We start from the raw sequence: 15187 nt of genomic DNA, 5'->3' as shown, positions 1-15187 counted from the left end.
GCTGTCTTCCATCCTTACAGGATGCTTAGAAGGATTTGTGATTCCCTCCCTCGTCCTCCTCTCAGCCTTGAAACCCTTCTGTGTTTGTGGAACTTTGTCTCCCTCATGCAGTAATGTTAATTGACCAATATGGGTGCAGGAATGGAAGAGCCAGGTGAGCACATGGACTTGCCGTCTGGGGAGAGAGGCGGGCGGGCACCTGGCTGTGACACGGCATCGTAAGTGCTGTTCCTGGGGAGGCTGTGGTAAAAGTGACACCTAAAATGGCAAAAGAGAGTCACCCAAATAGGGAGAGTCATGTAGAGTCATGTAGAGAGTCAAGCCAAGGCCTGGGAGGCTGAGGAAGCAGCGCGCAGGAGGACTCCCGCGGTCAGGATGAGGGCCTGCTGTGTCAGGCGAGCAGTGAGAGATGAGGCCGGCAGGGTCACAGGGCCCAGACGCGGAGGTTGTGTGGCATGTGCCAGCCTCACGAGGGGATACTGTGGTGTGTCTTTCAGAAGCTCACTGGAGCTCCATGGGGCCAGGCCTGCCTGGTGTGTGAGCCTACGTTCTGTCCCCGCTTCCCTGCAGCCCACTGGACTAGGACCCTGGAGCAGAAGTTTGCTTTGTGCTGCTCACAGATGGGCTCTCAGTGTCCATAGTAGTCCCTGGCCTGTGGCAGGTGTTGGAGAGACACTGGCCAAGGGGTTTGCATTTGGCGTTGGCTTTGGGCAGCACTGCCTTGGTTGCATTGACAGAGCTGGTGGCTGCTGTATGGCAGCGGAGGCCCGCCCTTCTTAAATACCTGCAGAGGTAGGTGCAGGAACACAGGCCTGCCCAGTCAGTCACCTACCTGAGCACTCAGGTGTATGCAGCTTAAAGACCCGGAAACGGGTTGCTTTGAGACAAGAGCCAGGTACTGATTGAGCCCTGCAGGGGCAGAGGTGAGCCCCACACCCTGGGCCAGTCATTCCCTCCAGCACTGCCTTAATGCACGTGTGACTTGGATGGGCCCATGTTTGCATTTCAATAAATGTGCCCAGCTCTATATGGACATCTTTATTTTTCACTGTATATTGATGTACGTTTCCAAGGGATTTGCCATGAGATTCCTTAAGAATAATTTCTATGCAATTAGAAGTCCATGATACCCTGAAGAAATGCATTTGTGAATGGAGATTGACCTGCAGGTGATCAAACTTTAAATTTAAAAAATCTAAGTATAAGGCACACATATCCTGAAAATAAAAATAGAAGGATAGATGGGTGGATAGACATGTAATAAAGCAAATATAGCAAAAATGTTAAATCGTAGAATCTGGGCAGTGTTTATATGGGTGTGTGTGATAAAGTTTTTTCAACTTTTCAGTATATTTTATATTTTCCATAATAAAATATTGGTGGTGGGAAAGATGACCCAAGTAAAAGGACAGCAGGACATTAACCATTTTGAATAAGCTCAACCCTGGTTATAACCATATCAATGTAATTGTGAAACAGTTAAAAATAATAATCAGTTTAAAGCTGTGTGACAGCTTCCCATAAGTCTTAGACCTTTATTTCTGGAGACATGGTCGGTGTCTCCCTATATCAGAATCAGCTGAGGGTGCTTGTGCTGCCTTGGACTCTGGGGAGTAGACCCTGGAGAGGTACATTCTATAGGCTTTCTTCTAGGTGACTCTCCTACTGTTTAAGATTTAACACATTCACTACCAGAAACTGAAAAAGGCGAGAAGCAAAGAACAAAGTCATCCACAACCACAGTTTACAGTGTGATGTGTCCTTCTGGGTCCACTGTGTGTGCATACGCAACACTCCCTCTTGTGTGATCGAGGCTGTACAGTATGTACCAGGCCTTTTCACACGTCATGAATATTTACCAATTCAGAATCCCAAAGCTCTGTGAGTATTTTGATAACCAGGAATGTACTACACCAACTCAGTCTGTTAGAAAAAAATGGAATCCTGCCTTTCCTTGGACAGAAATTTCATAGAAGACAAAAATGGCAGCAGGCTTCTAGATAAGAGTATTGGCAGAGCTCCATTAAAATACCGTATTTCCTTAATGCTCAGTTTAAAATGAGATGTGAAGAAGCACCCGAGTACACTAAGAGAATTCGGATCCACACCACTAAAATATTAGCAAGAAAGTGTATTTGCATTGAATTACTCAATGTATTTTTATAGTAAGGCCAAAAGAGACACATCTACACGATGTCTGTCATCAGAAGGTAAGTATGAACACATCTGCACACGTCTCTCCCTTTTAACTTATTTGATTCTTCTGCCCTGCCAACTGGGACCACAGTTGCAGATGGACACAGTACTTTTTTCTGGAGGCTCTTCACTGCTGGCTTCCCTCCAGAGAGGGGCCAGTCTGTGGATGGAGCCTGGCCAGAGGCTTCCTTTGTGGGCCTTGAGCCTCCATGGGTGAGGACTGCCTCTTACTTAACTGTGTGCACACACAAGGCACATGGCAGTAGTTGCACTCGTTGCTCCGCTGTTCAGAGGCTTGCAGTCTGGGGAAGACAGTAGGGGAGGAATCGTGGGCTTTTTCTTTCCTGGGGATGGAAAACGGTGTTGTCCATGTGATGGCAGGAGAGCAGAGAGGAGCGTGGTTCATGTGCACCTATCACGTGTGTGATGCTAACTAGTCCCCAGGGGGAGACAAGTGGCTGAGCCCAAAAGAAGCTCTTTTGAGTCTCTTCACCAAAAGAGACTTCCCACCACATGGGAGGAAAAATGATGGACCCAGGCTTCAGAGTAAGGGCAGGTTCATTTTGGTTAGAAAACCATGGGTGGGACATGATTTGCATGGTTTGTTTTGAAATGTTAGGCAGCTTTTTAGTGGCTTCTAGTCTGGTTTCCATAAGGGTTGAAACAAGAAGAGCAGAGTAGGAAGTGTGGGGGTAGTGTGTGGGGTGGTCCCCCACTTCCCTTTGTAAACAGCAGTCCCGCACAGCACCATCAGGGCATGTGGAAGAGGATGAAGGCAGAAGGAAATTGCCTGAAAGGTTCTCTTTTCCCGTACTGTGGACAGGCTCCATGTTTCTGCTGAGGGCAAGGGGCAGATGCATGGGTGCTGCGCACATCCTCAGCAGAGCAGACTCGGCCTCTGTCTGCCCTTCAGGAGGTTTACAGCTCTCTAGGCTGTTGTTCCAAACTAAACACCCCGTGAGGCAGAGAGACCTACCTGGCCAGGTGCAATCCTGGCTGCGGCACCAACTTGTCTGGTGTTGGGCAGGTCTTGCTTGTAAAAGGAGGGGGTGGTCTGGGCATCTCTGACACTCTCAAGGCCTTGTGTCCTGTGGCATAGGAGCACGTCTGCCACAGACTCATCCCAGTGAGCTCCTCTCCCCTGGGAGCCCCCAGAGAGGAGTGGGTTCCCAGGAACAGATCTGTATAGTGAGGGGTCAGTCGGAGGGATGGGTGGGGTGTTTGCTGGGCACAAGCCAGTTAGGAGCTGGGCTCCTGATCAGTCCCAGAGGGTCTAGGTCTGTCTTTCTCTCTGTCTCTCACACACTGAACCTAATCCAAAGTCATACCCCTGAGATAACACTGGTGATGCTCAGGATCAGGAAGTGAGAGGGGGTTTGCTGTGGTTCTGGTCTGCCCTGCCTATGTGGCTTGGGAGATGGGTCCCAGTTCTACAAACTCTTTCAGCCTCCTCTGGCCTCAGAAGTTCCCCCACTCCCTGGGGCTTCTGCAGAGACCCCAGTCATCTTCAGTAGGAGAAGGTGCTCAGGACATATTTGGTGATTTGAGTTCAGTGCCTTTGGATCCTTGAGATTCTTCCATCATTAACTTATAACAAACAAACAACCGTCCCAGTTTTCTCTGAGTCTCTGGAGCTGCCCAGAGCTCCTGGGCTGCCCTTTACAGAATGTCGTCTGTGGTCCCATTTCCTCCATGCCACCTGCACCTTCGCTCACCGAAACCACTCCTGTGAGTAAAGGGTGCTCATGACATGGTTGCCAAATCCGGCCAGTGCCTCTCAGCACCCCCCACCCTTGCTGCTTCCTTCCTGGGTGCCGCCCTCTTCCTGGGTGGCCTCTGCCTGTAATCCTCCCCTTGCAGGCCCCTCTGCCACACGCTCAAAGGCATTCTGGCCCCTCTCCCCACCTAAGGCCCCCTCTACCACTGGCCCTCCTGCCTCTCACCCCTTCCTTTAGCTACCACATGCTGACCACAAGTCCCCAAACTGACCCTGTGGGTTGCATCTGTCTTGCACTTCAGGCCTCAGGCTGTCTGGGTGGTCAGTGGAGTCTCAGGGTCAGTATTTCCAGGCTCCTGTCTCTCCTTCAGACCAGCCTGTATCATCTGAACTAGAGTCACGGTCCACTCACACGGGCACTGAAGCCAGAGTGCAGGTCCACCCGGATCCTTTCTCTCCCCATTCTGCCCTTGCTGTACCAGGCCAAGTGCCCCCAGCAAGGCGCCACCCAGAGGCAGTTGTTTCAGGAGCACCTGCCGCAGCTTCACTGACCTTGCTGGCAGTACTCCGGAGTCTGCACACAGAGTGCCCTTCTCAGAGATCTGAACTGGCCGTTCTGCCTCAGTCTCCCCTGCCTCATGCCCTCGTCCTGTTGCCCCTTTGCCACAACTGTTCAGGCCCCTCCGTGCTGCTCTCAGGGTAAACTCCGTGCTGTACACTTGTCTGACCCTTGCCCCCCTTTGGTGCCCCATGCATGGGTGCTTCCTCAGCCCGACCCCCTTCCTCCTCCCAATTCTCTCTTCCAGATTCTAGGGCTAGGCTTGGGGTCTGGGCATGGGTAGCATTAGGCTCTGCAGACCATGCCCTCAAGCCTCCTGCTCTGGGTGTCCTGGCAGCGCCCCTTGTGGGGCATTGTAATGATGTCCTCTCCCATCTGGTTCCTACCACCCATAGACAGGGCCTGTGCCTACGGACCTCGAGTCCTCTGTGCCCACCAGATTGTCCTGCTCAGGGGTCAGCAAAGTATAGTTCCTGGGCCAAATCCAGCCACTATGAGTTTCTATGAATAAAGTTTTATTGGAATACAACTAATGCACATTTATTGCCTCTGGCGGCTGTTGTGTTCACCCTACAGAGCTGAGTACTTACAGCCTGCAGAGCTGAAAATATTTATCATCTCAGCCTTTACAGACCCGTAGTGGGTGCACACCAAGGCTTTTCAGTGAGTGGTAATGACTGTGTATTTATAAAGCTTTTCCCAACTCCAGGAACAGCGATGAGCTCTGTCTACGTCATTACATACTGAGCCTCATGGTGGCCCTGCGAGGTTCAGTAGCCACTGTTAGCTCTTCTCATCTTTTTAGATGAGAAAACTGAAGATTAATTAATAACTTATTCAATATTGCTGCTTCTAAGCGGTGGACCTGGGATGGGAATGCGACTGTCTACCTCCAGGACCCTGCCTGCCTGCCAGGGAGCAAATGTGAGCCTCAGCCGCCACAAGGAAGCAGAACACAGCAGGGGTTCAGGGAGTGGTGAAATGGAGGGGTGATGGGGTGCCATGTCTGGGGGTGGGGGGGCCCCAGCTTCCAGCAGTTCCCGTCAGAACCAAAGCATATGTTGTAAGTGGAGAACATCAAAATTCAGGGAACTCATGAAGAGCACCTTGAACACAGGGAGACTTTCTGTTCCAACTTGGGACTTTGTGTTTCTCTTTGTTTCTTTATAACTTCTAAGCAGTTTTGAAAAGATTCAGCACACTAACAAGCTGCACAATAGATTTGATGTTTGGTTTAAGGTTCAGTCCCCCACAATCCTCAAATTAGGTCAAGTTTAAAAATAGGCAAGTCTGTTTTGGCAGAATAGTTGCTCCATGGGTGGTGCTGGACTGAACTGGAGATGACCATGGCAACTGGTGAGTTTACGGGCCTTGGTGCTGTGCAGGGAGCATTTCTCGTGCATCATCTAAGCCTCTGTCACCCTGTTTTCATGCCCATTTTGGAAAGGAGGAATCGGCAGCCAAGCATTCCCATGGGCCAAGTACAGAGCAGACCTTGTAATCGACCCCTCAGCCCAAACAACTCATCGCTGCTCCAAGTCACGGTGGCAGGTTAGACCTGGAGCTCCCGAGCCACTTGGGGACCAGCCCTTAGGTCTGGCCTGTGGCTTTCTAAACGTGGCCTCGTTAGCTGTTTGCTGGGCTGGGTTAGGCCTGTAAATACTCTCCTGGTTCAGTTTGGTTCGGTTATATATATATTTCTTTGCTTTTTTTTTTTTTTTTTGGCCGGGGCTGGGTTTGAACCCGTCACCTCCAGTATATGTGGCTGGTGCCCTACTCCTTGAGCCAGAGGCACCATCCTCTGGTTCAGGTAGGGTTGGGGCAGTGGTGGGAAGTGCTGGCCTTGGCTTCTCACTTCTCCACGCTGTCCCCTGTGCTCGCGTACAGTTCCTTGAAGAGCTCATTTCTTCTTAGGTGGTAGTGCGGAATGCAAGGCAAGTTGAGATGTTTCTGTTACCTATTAAAATAGTGGCCTTTGAAACTGCCAGAAAATTAAGGTATATTTGAATAGGAGTTAGAAGTCATTCTCTTTATGCCACATTCCACTCCTGGACACCTTTGTCCATTCCTCCCCTTAGAATTCTCCACTTCCATCAAGGCCCACCTCATATGCTACTTTCGCCTCCACCCTAGAGGCCTGATTTGGCCATGTAGTGTCATTGAACACATAACGTGAGGCTAACAAGGCCATAAGCAGAAGAGCCCTGCCCCTAGGAGTTCCCAGTCTGAGGGAGGATAGGCCAGCCAGTTGTTGCTCAGAACAGACTCAGGGAGTGCTGGGAGCCCAAACTCTTGACCCAGCAGGTGGGATGGAGTAAATTCCCAGCATTTCTTGGAGGGGGCAACTCACAGTAGGTTTTGAAGGCTGAATAGGAGTTGGCTGTGAGCACAAAAGGGCAGCTTGTAGAGTGGCTGCTCAGGGCCTGCGAATAGTGATCCTGGGGAGAGCTGGAGGGTAGACCCTGCCCCAATATTGGGTGGGAACAGTGGGGGCAGCAGCCAGAGAAGGGAGACTGGGCCTTCTTTCCACCTGAAATTCTTCATTGTCCTTTGGCTTCGTCATTAGTAGTGATCTGTGCCCCTCACATACAGGAGCCCCCCTGAGGCTGGTTCTTCAGGAAGCTGAGGAGCAGTGGAAAGAACACAGAGTCTGGGGCTTTCTGGCCCAAGTTCAAGCTCCAGCCTTGCCCCTTACTGGGTTTGTGACTTTGAGCTCAACTCCTTCATTTTCCCGAGTTTGTTCTTTATCTGTAGGAAAGGACTGTCCCTGCTGGGAGGTGAATGACATGAATAGATGTGAATTGCTGGGTGCAGGGTCAGTCACAGAACAGACCAGGTCCTGCTGGGGACAGGCAGAGAGAAGGCACACAGGTGACTTCAGCTGCCAGGCTTTGATCAAAACCATGTCTGCTGACTGGAAAGCATGTGGTTTCCCCTCTACCAAGAATTTTGGATCTTGGCCCATGTAGGAAGATGAGCACATGGTTCAGTGTTTTTCAGCCTTTTTTATCCCACAGCACACTTAAATTACATGCATCAACAAAAGTAAAATAATGAATATACTCACTGTGCTTTGAACATCTTTCAAAAATAATTTAATTAGTGATCTTTAAAACTTTTCATGGCACACCTACCTAAGATCCTCGCGTAGCACAGCAGTGTGCCGCAGCACATGAGTTGAAGATCACTGAAATAGTCGATCAGCAGAAACTCCCAGCCTAGTTCCCATTGTAATCTGTGAATAGGATAAACCTTAGAAAGGTTTGGAAGAAGCAGGCAGTGTCCCAGTGTGTGCTCTTTGTAAACTATGAAGGCATTCTGGGGGAAGCCAGTCCTTCCAAGACGCTGAGGGGTGCTTGAAAAGGCTCAGTGGATAAGAGAAACCCAGAAGGCCCTTATCCAGCGGAGCAGTTGTGGTGTGGGCACAGACTGACTCTTCTTTGCACATGCCACTGCCGGCGACAAAAGCAGAATCCGGTGGCACTCTGACCCAAAAATGTTTGTAGGGCTGACATTTGTTTGGTTTGCTGTGTATCTTAACCGTCTTAAGACTCCCCATTTCTAGGAAACTACCAAGAACTTGTTTTTCCAAGGTGATGTTTGTAAAATAATTCAAATAGGAACTGCATATTGAGTGAATAGCGTGCCCCCATCCCTGCCCCCCTGCGCCAGGAATGAATGTTGAATTGAGAGGACTAGACTCAGACCTGGAACCTGGGATAGACTCAGCCCTACCGCTTCCTTGTTAAGGAAACTGGGTTCCGAGGTCCTGTAATGTCAGCAGAACCCACTTGTCCCTCTAAATGAGGTTACGTCAAAGCCTGTCACCACAGCCTGTAGCACTCGACTACAACAGACGTTCGGGAAGTGTTGCCTTCTCAAATTTAGATATTTTCTTGATTTATGGATTTTTTTCTTACAGTAGAGAAGGTCTGTTTGTGCTTGCCTAATGAAAAAAAGTGACGATGATAAAAAGTGGAACCAAAACGTCCTGCCACGTTGGCCTTCTCTCTGGATTCTTTGAATCTAGATGCCGAAAAGAGCTTTGGTTTTAGAGTTCTGTAGTCATGACTCAGGTGCCTTTATCTGATGGTCCTCTTGTATGTTTTTGCTCACCAGGAGCTCAGAGAAGATAATATCATTTTAATTGAAACCAAGGCCATGCTGGAGGAACAGCTGACTGCTGCTCGCACCCGGGGTGATAAAGTCCACGAGCTGGAGAAGGAAAACCTGCAGCTGAAATCTAAACTGCACGACCTGGAATTGGTACTGCATGCTGGTTGTTACTGACTTAAAATGGACCGGGCACCTTCAGGTTTATGCCATGCCCATCTCTGCTATTCAGTTATTGGATTTGTTGGTGCTGCTGCCAGTTAACTTACTGACTGTGGGGAGTAGCTTGCTTACATCAGTGGGCTCCAGTGGGTACCACTTAACACCCACAAACAGACAGCACTTTGATTCACGGATTTTTTTTCTTACAGCAGAGAAAATCTCTGTAAGGATGAATGTACATTCATGTGTGTCTTCTGCAAGAAAGGTCTTTGCTGGCTTTTATGTGTGGATTGAGCCGTAATTCTTTAGCCTCTTCACAGCTTTTGAGGTCTGCTTTAGAGCCACAAAGCTGGCTGTCACCATAGTACTTGCTTTAAAGCCCCATATAGTATGTCACTTTGTTCAGACAGTATGTATTTGGGGACCTCCTATCTCTCTTCATAAGCTAGGTAGCCAGGTCAAGGTATCTTTTAGTGGCCTTACCTCTCACAGTGGGGTGGGCCCTGTTTGGAGGTGAGCAGGTACATGATGGTAGATGCACAGGGACTGGGGCTTGCCCAGAACGTCCCCCCAGCTGCATCCTCACTTCTTCCCTCCTCCTGCCCTAGGACCGGGACACAGATAAGAAACGAATTGAGGAGCTGCTAGAAGAAAACATGGTCCTGGAGATTGCACAGAAGCAGAGCATGAACGAGTCTGCCCACCTCGGCTGGGAGCTGGAGCAGCTGTCCAAGAACGCAGACTTGTCAGACGGTGGGTAGTGCCTGGGGCCTGGGACCAGCCTGGCTGTGGCCACCTCCTCATCTAGGAAGCTGAGCCCTTGGCTCTGAACGTTCCATGTCAGCCCATCCATTCACCTCAAGTAAATACGATTTCCTTCAAGTGCCATTTGGAACTGTTTCATTACAGTTCTCCCCAGGGAAAACATGAGGGGTCTGGCAGCCTTGATGTCAGGACGTTAAACACAAATTAAGTGTTGCCAGATTTCCCAGTTCCCATATGGATGCTCCCAGGAGCTTCCAGATTATAGCATGCTGACACCCAGAAAACATTTCAGGCCGTCTGTGGATAGCTGAGAGCCCTGAATGGCAGGAGGCATCCCAGCGGTCACTAATCTCCACTCTAAATGTACCCTGGGCATTATTTCCTCTATTCATTTGCATAATTGGGTAAGATTGATGCAGCCTGTCCTCTGTCTCCTGGGTGGGGGTGCTAAGTGGTTGCTGCTTCTAAGACCCGGGTTCTTGGCTGATCTGCCGGCCTCTTCCTTTCCTGCCTGGGCTTGCTCTGCTACCCGCTGCCCCAGCATCCCGAGGTGTCAGTCAGGAAGGGAGGGTGGGGCAGCAGGAAGCCTCAGCACCCGGCCAACAATAAGCCAGTTCCTGTGTTCAAAAATAGCACCATTCCCATGCACCTGATAATTCAAGTTAATATTTACTTGGAACTTTAGAGTGGGATAGGGCTGTTGGCTTTTTATAATTCTGCTAAATATCCCTAAATAAGCTGGAAGGTTATTGAAAGCAGCTGAATATTCTTCTCATCAAGGGGTCCTCTCAGTTCCAACCCTAAAATCAACTAGTTACACTATTAATCTGTGTAAGAAGTCAGTAGTCTGTCTGTGCTCTGGAGCCTGTGCGTTTGGCTGGGCCTGAGGGCTGCGCAGGGGCAGAATCCCCCCCAAACTCCCTGCTTCTGCAAGTGCAGGTCTGTGTGAGGGCACTGCCCTCTGGTGGAGCAAAGAGGAGGTGCAGGCTGCCTAGGCCAGTCTCCAATCAAATGAATAATAACGATATGTAGGTCACTACAGAAGTTTTGGGGACAGATTGTATTATGGTCCATTATTTCATTTCCAAGAAACACACTATAACATCTTATAGTTATCACACTGTAACTCCCCTGTGAAATTTTTAACTTCTGGACTTCTTGGTGCTGCTGAAAGGGCTTTATTTGTTTTCATCCATGCAGATTTTATACTTCTTGATTTTTGTGTATCTCAGAACTTTCATAATGACTCATGTACTTGTTACACCAGAGTGGCTGGTAGGGGTGGGGGAGGTTAGACGGCCTCACCAGTTCCGACTATTCAGGATAATTTGTGAGCCATTTTAAGGTCAGTGACCATGCTTTAGTCTTAGTGTTCTCAGTTGCTAGTACCTAGCTAGGAGTTGATAGGTGTTGGGTTGGATGATGGCATAAGGCAGGCAAAGCCCCAGTATGCTTTCGAGTTTATAGTGTCGTGTTTCTTGAGTTAAAAGACCTGACAAAAAGTCCCGGCTCCTCCACTAGTCAGCTGGGTGACCCAGAGCAAATACTGACGTCTTTAAGTTTCAGCTCTAAATGGGGGTGACGAACCTGCCTTGGTCAAGGGCGTCTGTCCTTATTGCCATTGCCTTTCTGAAATAGCTGGTTGCTCTGGATAGACTCGGGTGTGCCGATGAGAGTAGCCCCAGTGAAGAACCATTGGTTTTCTGAGTAGTAAGCCATGTGTCAATGTTAATAGTCTTCCCTGAATTTTATAGAAGAGGAAACAAGGCTTATAATCAGTTCCCTTGTTTAACTTGTAGAACCTTAAAAATTGTTCTCTGTGGGTATAGAGCTTCAGCTTGGGAAGATAAAAAGGGATGGATGGGGGTGATGGTTGTAGGATAATGTGAATGTACCTGGTGTCCAGATCTATATTCTTAAAAATGGTTAAAATCGTGTTTTGCCATAATAAAAAAATCATAAATGCTGTAGAGGTACTGTCCCAAATGATCGCAGATTCTGAATTAGTGGAGCTAGGTGTGTCAGATCAGGTTAGTTTCATTTGCAGCACAGTCAGGACAAAGCCCTCCAAACAACCTCATATGTCCAGCGTATGTGTGTTTATGTGTAAATCAGCACTGGGCCCAGGTGAGGGCCATAGACACCCGGTCCTCTGCTGCTGCCTTGGGTCTTCAGGATATTCTGGCCTGTGCTATTACCCTTGGTAAAAGATGAAAACTCAAAGGAGAAGACAGGTGCCTTTTAATCCTTACCATCACCCAGAGGATCTGAACGCACCCATTTTGTCTCTAGATGGCTGTGTGTGCTGTGAGAGCCATCACCCGCTGTTCCCCATAGTCCTGAGATGATAGTAAGAGGCCAGGGTGGGGTTAGCTGCCTTCGCACAGAGTCATAAGGCTCCACGGGACAAGGACATTTGCTGAGTGGGAACAGTGGGGTCTGTGACAACTCTGATCCCTCTTTGGGGGGGGGCTTTCCTATACTTTTCCCCTCCCCAAAAGCCCTGTAACTTATCCCCTGCTTGTGCAATAGAGGACCAAGAACTCCCATTCCCAGCTCTTGCCTTTTCTATTTGCATCAGAGCTCTTTAAAAGCAGAATAGGGGTTGATGGTTGTAGGATAATGTGCCTTTTTCTATCTTTAGCTGATTGTTCATTTCACTTAGAATTCTTAAGCAATTTGCATATAGTATGTCCCTTTTCTTCAAAGTATGAAGATGTAAAAAGAAATCTCTGTACAAAGGCTGTGGCCCAGGCTGCCAAGTGGTCAGCAGGTATCCTAGCATAGCTCCCTGTCACCGGCAGCTGACCTCACTCATCAGGTCCCTTGCCCCTACCTTCTGAACAGCCCACATGCCCACTACTCTGAGCAAGCACAGAAAGTGTCACTTGTGGGCCATCTTGGTTAGCCTCTGAAATCCTTGAGTTAGATGGATTAGCAGCCAGTGGTTGCTTGTAAGTCACACAGCCTTCAACTCTTGCATCATCAACACCTTAGCCAGAGCCTGTTTCTTCCTGAGCTCTGGGTTGCCCCCCTCAGAGGGACCCTCGGGTGCTGGTGGCAGCAACCCCACGTGAAGTGGGGGTGGAGGGAGGAGGGAGTGTCTAGTGGGAGCCCCTCTCAGATCCTGGGCAGGGGTGAAAGCAGAGGCCCCTGGAACCCGTGGCTCTGACCGCCTTCCGTGCTTCAGCCTCCAGGAAGTCGTTCGTGTTTGAGCTGAACGAGTGCGCCTCCAGCCGTGTGCTCAAGCTGGAGAAGGAGAACCAGAGCCTGCAGAGCACCATCCAGGGGCTCAGGGACGCGGCCCTCACGCTGGAGGAGAGCAGCCTCAAGTGCGGGGAGCTGGAGAAGGAGAACCACCAGCTCAGTAAGAAGGTAGCCGTGGCCTGCTCGGGTCAGGGGAAGGCAGGAAGGCAGGCTGGTTCTTGTCTCCACAGTTCTTGTCTGCAACAGACAGGCAAGAAGGGGGCCAGGTAGGGTGTTGAGGAGAGTGAGGTGTCCAGATCAGTCACAGTTAATTATAACAGAGGGACATGAGAGACACCTGAGATGCGTCAGAGGCAGCATGGGCTTGTCCCTGCTCTGCTGGACAGGTGACGTCTGTGTCTTCTTGTCTTCTGTGATGTGGGTTGAGGGCGCACCACCAGTAGGAGAAAACCCTTTTTCTCTTCTACGTCACTGCCCTTGGCGCTTCCCTTCTGACACCGCATTGTGGGTTTTCACCACGGAGCAAATCTCCAGTTCTCGGTGGACACAGCTGGGTGTCCTCCATTTTCACTCGGTTCCAGTGCTGTCTACCAGGTTAGCACAAATCCCACAGGTTAAGACTCGGTCCCACAGGACTGGCCCCCCTTCAGATGCTAGTCCAAGTCCAGGCTGTCCCCTGTGCTTCTGGCTGACTGACTGTAAGTCAGAAGTTCCCAGACTCCCCTCCTCGGGTTCCACCGTTGCCAGAATGGCTTCCTGTTACTTCTTTACTGTAAAGGATACGGCTCAGGAGCAGCTCAGATGCACAGGCTTGGGGAACGGGCACGGAGCTCCCCAGTCACTCTGGGTCTCCTCCTCCCAGCACCCCCAGGTGTTCACCAACCCAGACGCCTCTCTGACCTCGCTTTGGGGCATTTTATACACAGACGGAGGCGCAGCTGATAAGTCACTGGGCCATCAGTGAGCAACTCAACCTCTAGCCTTTCTCTTCTCCCTGGAGTGGGGGGCCCTGAAAGTTCCAACCCTCTAATCACATGGTGGGTTCCCCTGGCAACCGGCCCTCATCCTGAGGCTGCCCGGGAGCCCCCAGCCCTCTGACATCTCACTAGTGTACAAGACAGACATCTACCACTTTGGAGGTTCTCAGAGTTTTAGGAGCTTGTGCTAGGAAATTGGGAAGAGACCAAATGCGCATTTCCTCTCGTGTCACGTGACCTAATGGATGCGTGAGGACAGTGGGACTGGTGTGTGTAAGGCTTGGCACAGAGGGGGTGCTCAGGGGAAAGAGCAGCGCTCTGTTAACAAGCGCCGTGGGGCGGGGGCAAGGAAGCACTGTGTGTGGTTCAGAGTTCCAGGCTCAGAGCTGTGCGCCTGAGCGTGAGACGATTGAGCATTTTAGGCTCTTACTGGTGGTCAAATAAGCAAGTCTATCCGTGCTCATTCCCTCCTCTTGGTTTATGGGGTAAGAAGAAGAGCCAGCTGAGCATTTGCTTTCAAGGGCAGCAGCTGGGTCTTGCTGGTAGCCCAGCAGAACCCAGACCTGTGGGAGGGGAGACAGACCTTTACAGGCCAGCCTTGTTCTCCAGTTACCAGGATCCCCGTTCATACAGCGAGTCTGGTCTCAGATGTGGGAAGGGGCCATCACAAGGCTAGGGGTCACCTACAGGAACAGAGGGCACCTCATTCGTCTGGTCCACACCGAGGATGGCACAGGTGCATCGGGGCTCTGAACACACCAGCTGGCAGATTCTAGCCAAGGAAGGAGGCGAGAGTTCTTACAGGCCGACTGCCACGCAGGATTGGCATTTCCAGGGGTCAGCCTGCAGCATCACAGGACTGTGGGAAGAGTGTGGGATGCAGGCAGGATTCCTGGGTCCACTTGGTCCTGCTCTGCTTTTTCTTCACCTCTGAGTGAAGTGTGGGACACACCCCCTTGCTGTGAGTAGGTTCCTTGGGTTGTCCCTGTGAAGCATTGTGTACCTTACAGCGTTTCAGCTGCCAAGTGGTTTGTCATCTCGCAGGACAACGGAAAACACCCCCTTCTCAGGCCATGTCTTCCAGGGGGGCAGCATGGAGAGAGTTCCTAGAAAGTCTTGGTTCTTTAGATTCATGTGGACCTAGCACAGGAAGTGACTTCACAAATGGCAGCCCAACCTTGGCCAAGATAAATAGACCTTTAGAAGATGAGAATTTCCAACTCTGCGAGTCCTCTCAGCTCTGCCCCGGAAAGCCTGCATTGTAATCTCGCTGGCCCAGGGACCTTTGTGGGTCCCCTTCTAGCAGGCCACAAGGGTGGTTCTTAGATGTGTTGCTGCCCTGGCCTGTCTGTTGCTGTCCTTCCTCTGCCCACCCAGCATGACTCCTTACGCCCATTCCCTCAGGTCACACCCTTCTAACTCCCTGGCCGGATGCCAGCCTTTTCCTGCTGTGGCCCTGAAGAGGTCATGTTTTGGCACAGACTCCCTTGT

The 15187-nt window shown here is 50.4% G+C and overlaps 1 protein-coding gene across 1 annotated transcript in view; it reads left to right on the top strand.

The window, feature by feature from the left end:
* The window catches only part of LOC100950509 (protein Daple), a 37075-nt gene that overhangs the window by 2857 nt on the left and 19031 nt on the right, over positions 1 to 15187 (top strand). Inside the window, exons 4-6 of the mRNA XM_023511497.1 lie at positions 8592 to 8738; positions 9356 to 9500; positions 12703 to 12887. Of these exons, the coding sequence (XP_023367265.1) occupies positions 8592 to 8738; positions 9356 to 9500; positions 12703 to 12887 (477 nt within the window). The remainder of the gene's footprint in view (positions 1 to 8591; positions 8739 to 9355; positions 9501 to 12702; positions 12888 to 15187) is intronic.

Source organism: Otolemur garnettii, unplaced genomic scaffold, assembly GCF_000181295.1.
Source record: "Otolemur garnettii isolate 467f Iridium unplaced genomic scaffold, OtoGar3 scaffold00020, whole genome shotgun sequence".
In the NCBI taxonomy this organism is placed as follows: domain Eukaryota; kingdom Metazoa; phylum Chordata; class Mammalia; order Primates; family Galagidae; genus Otolemur; species Otolemur garnettii.
Note: the sequence above shows the minus strand (reverse complement) of the source record. Positions and strands in the feature narration are given on the sequence as shown.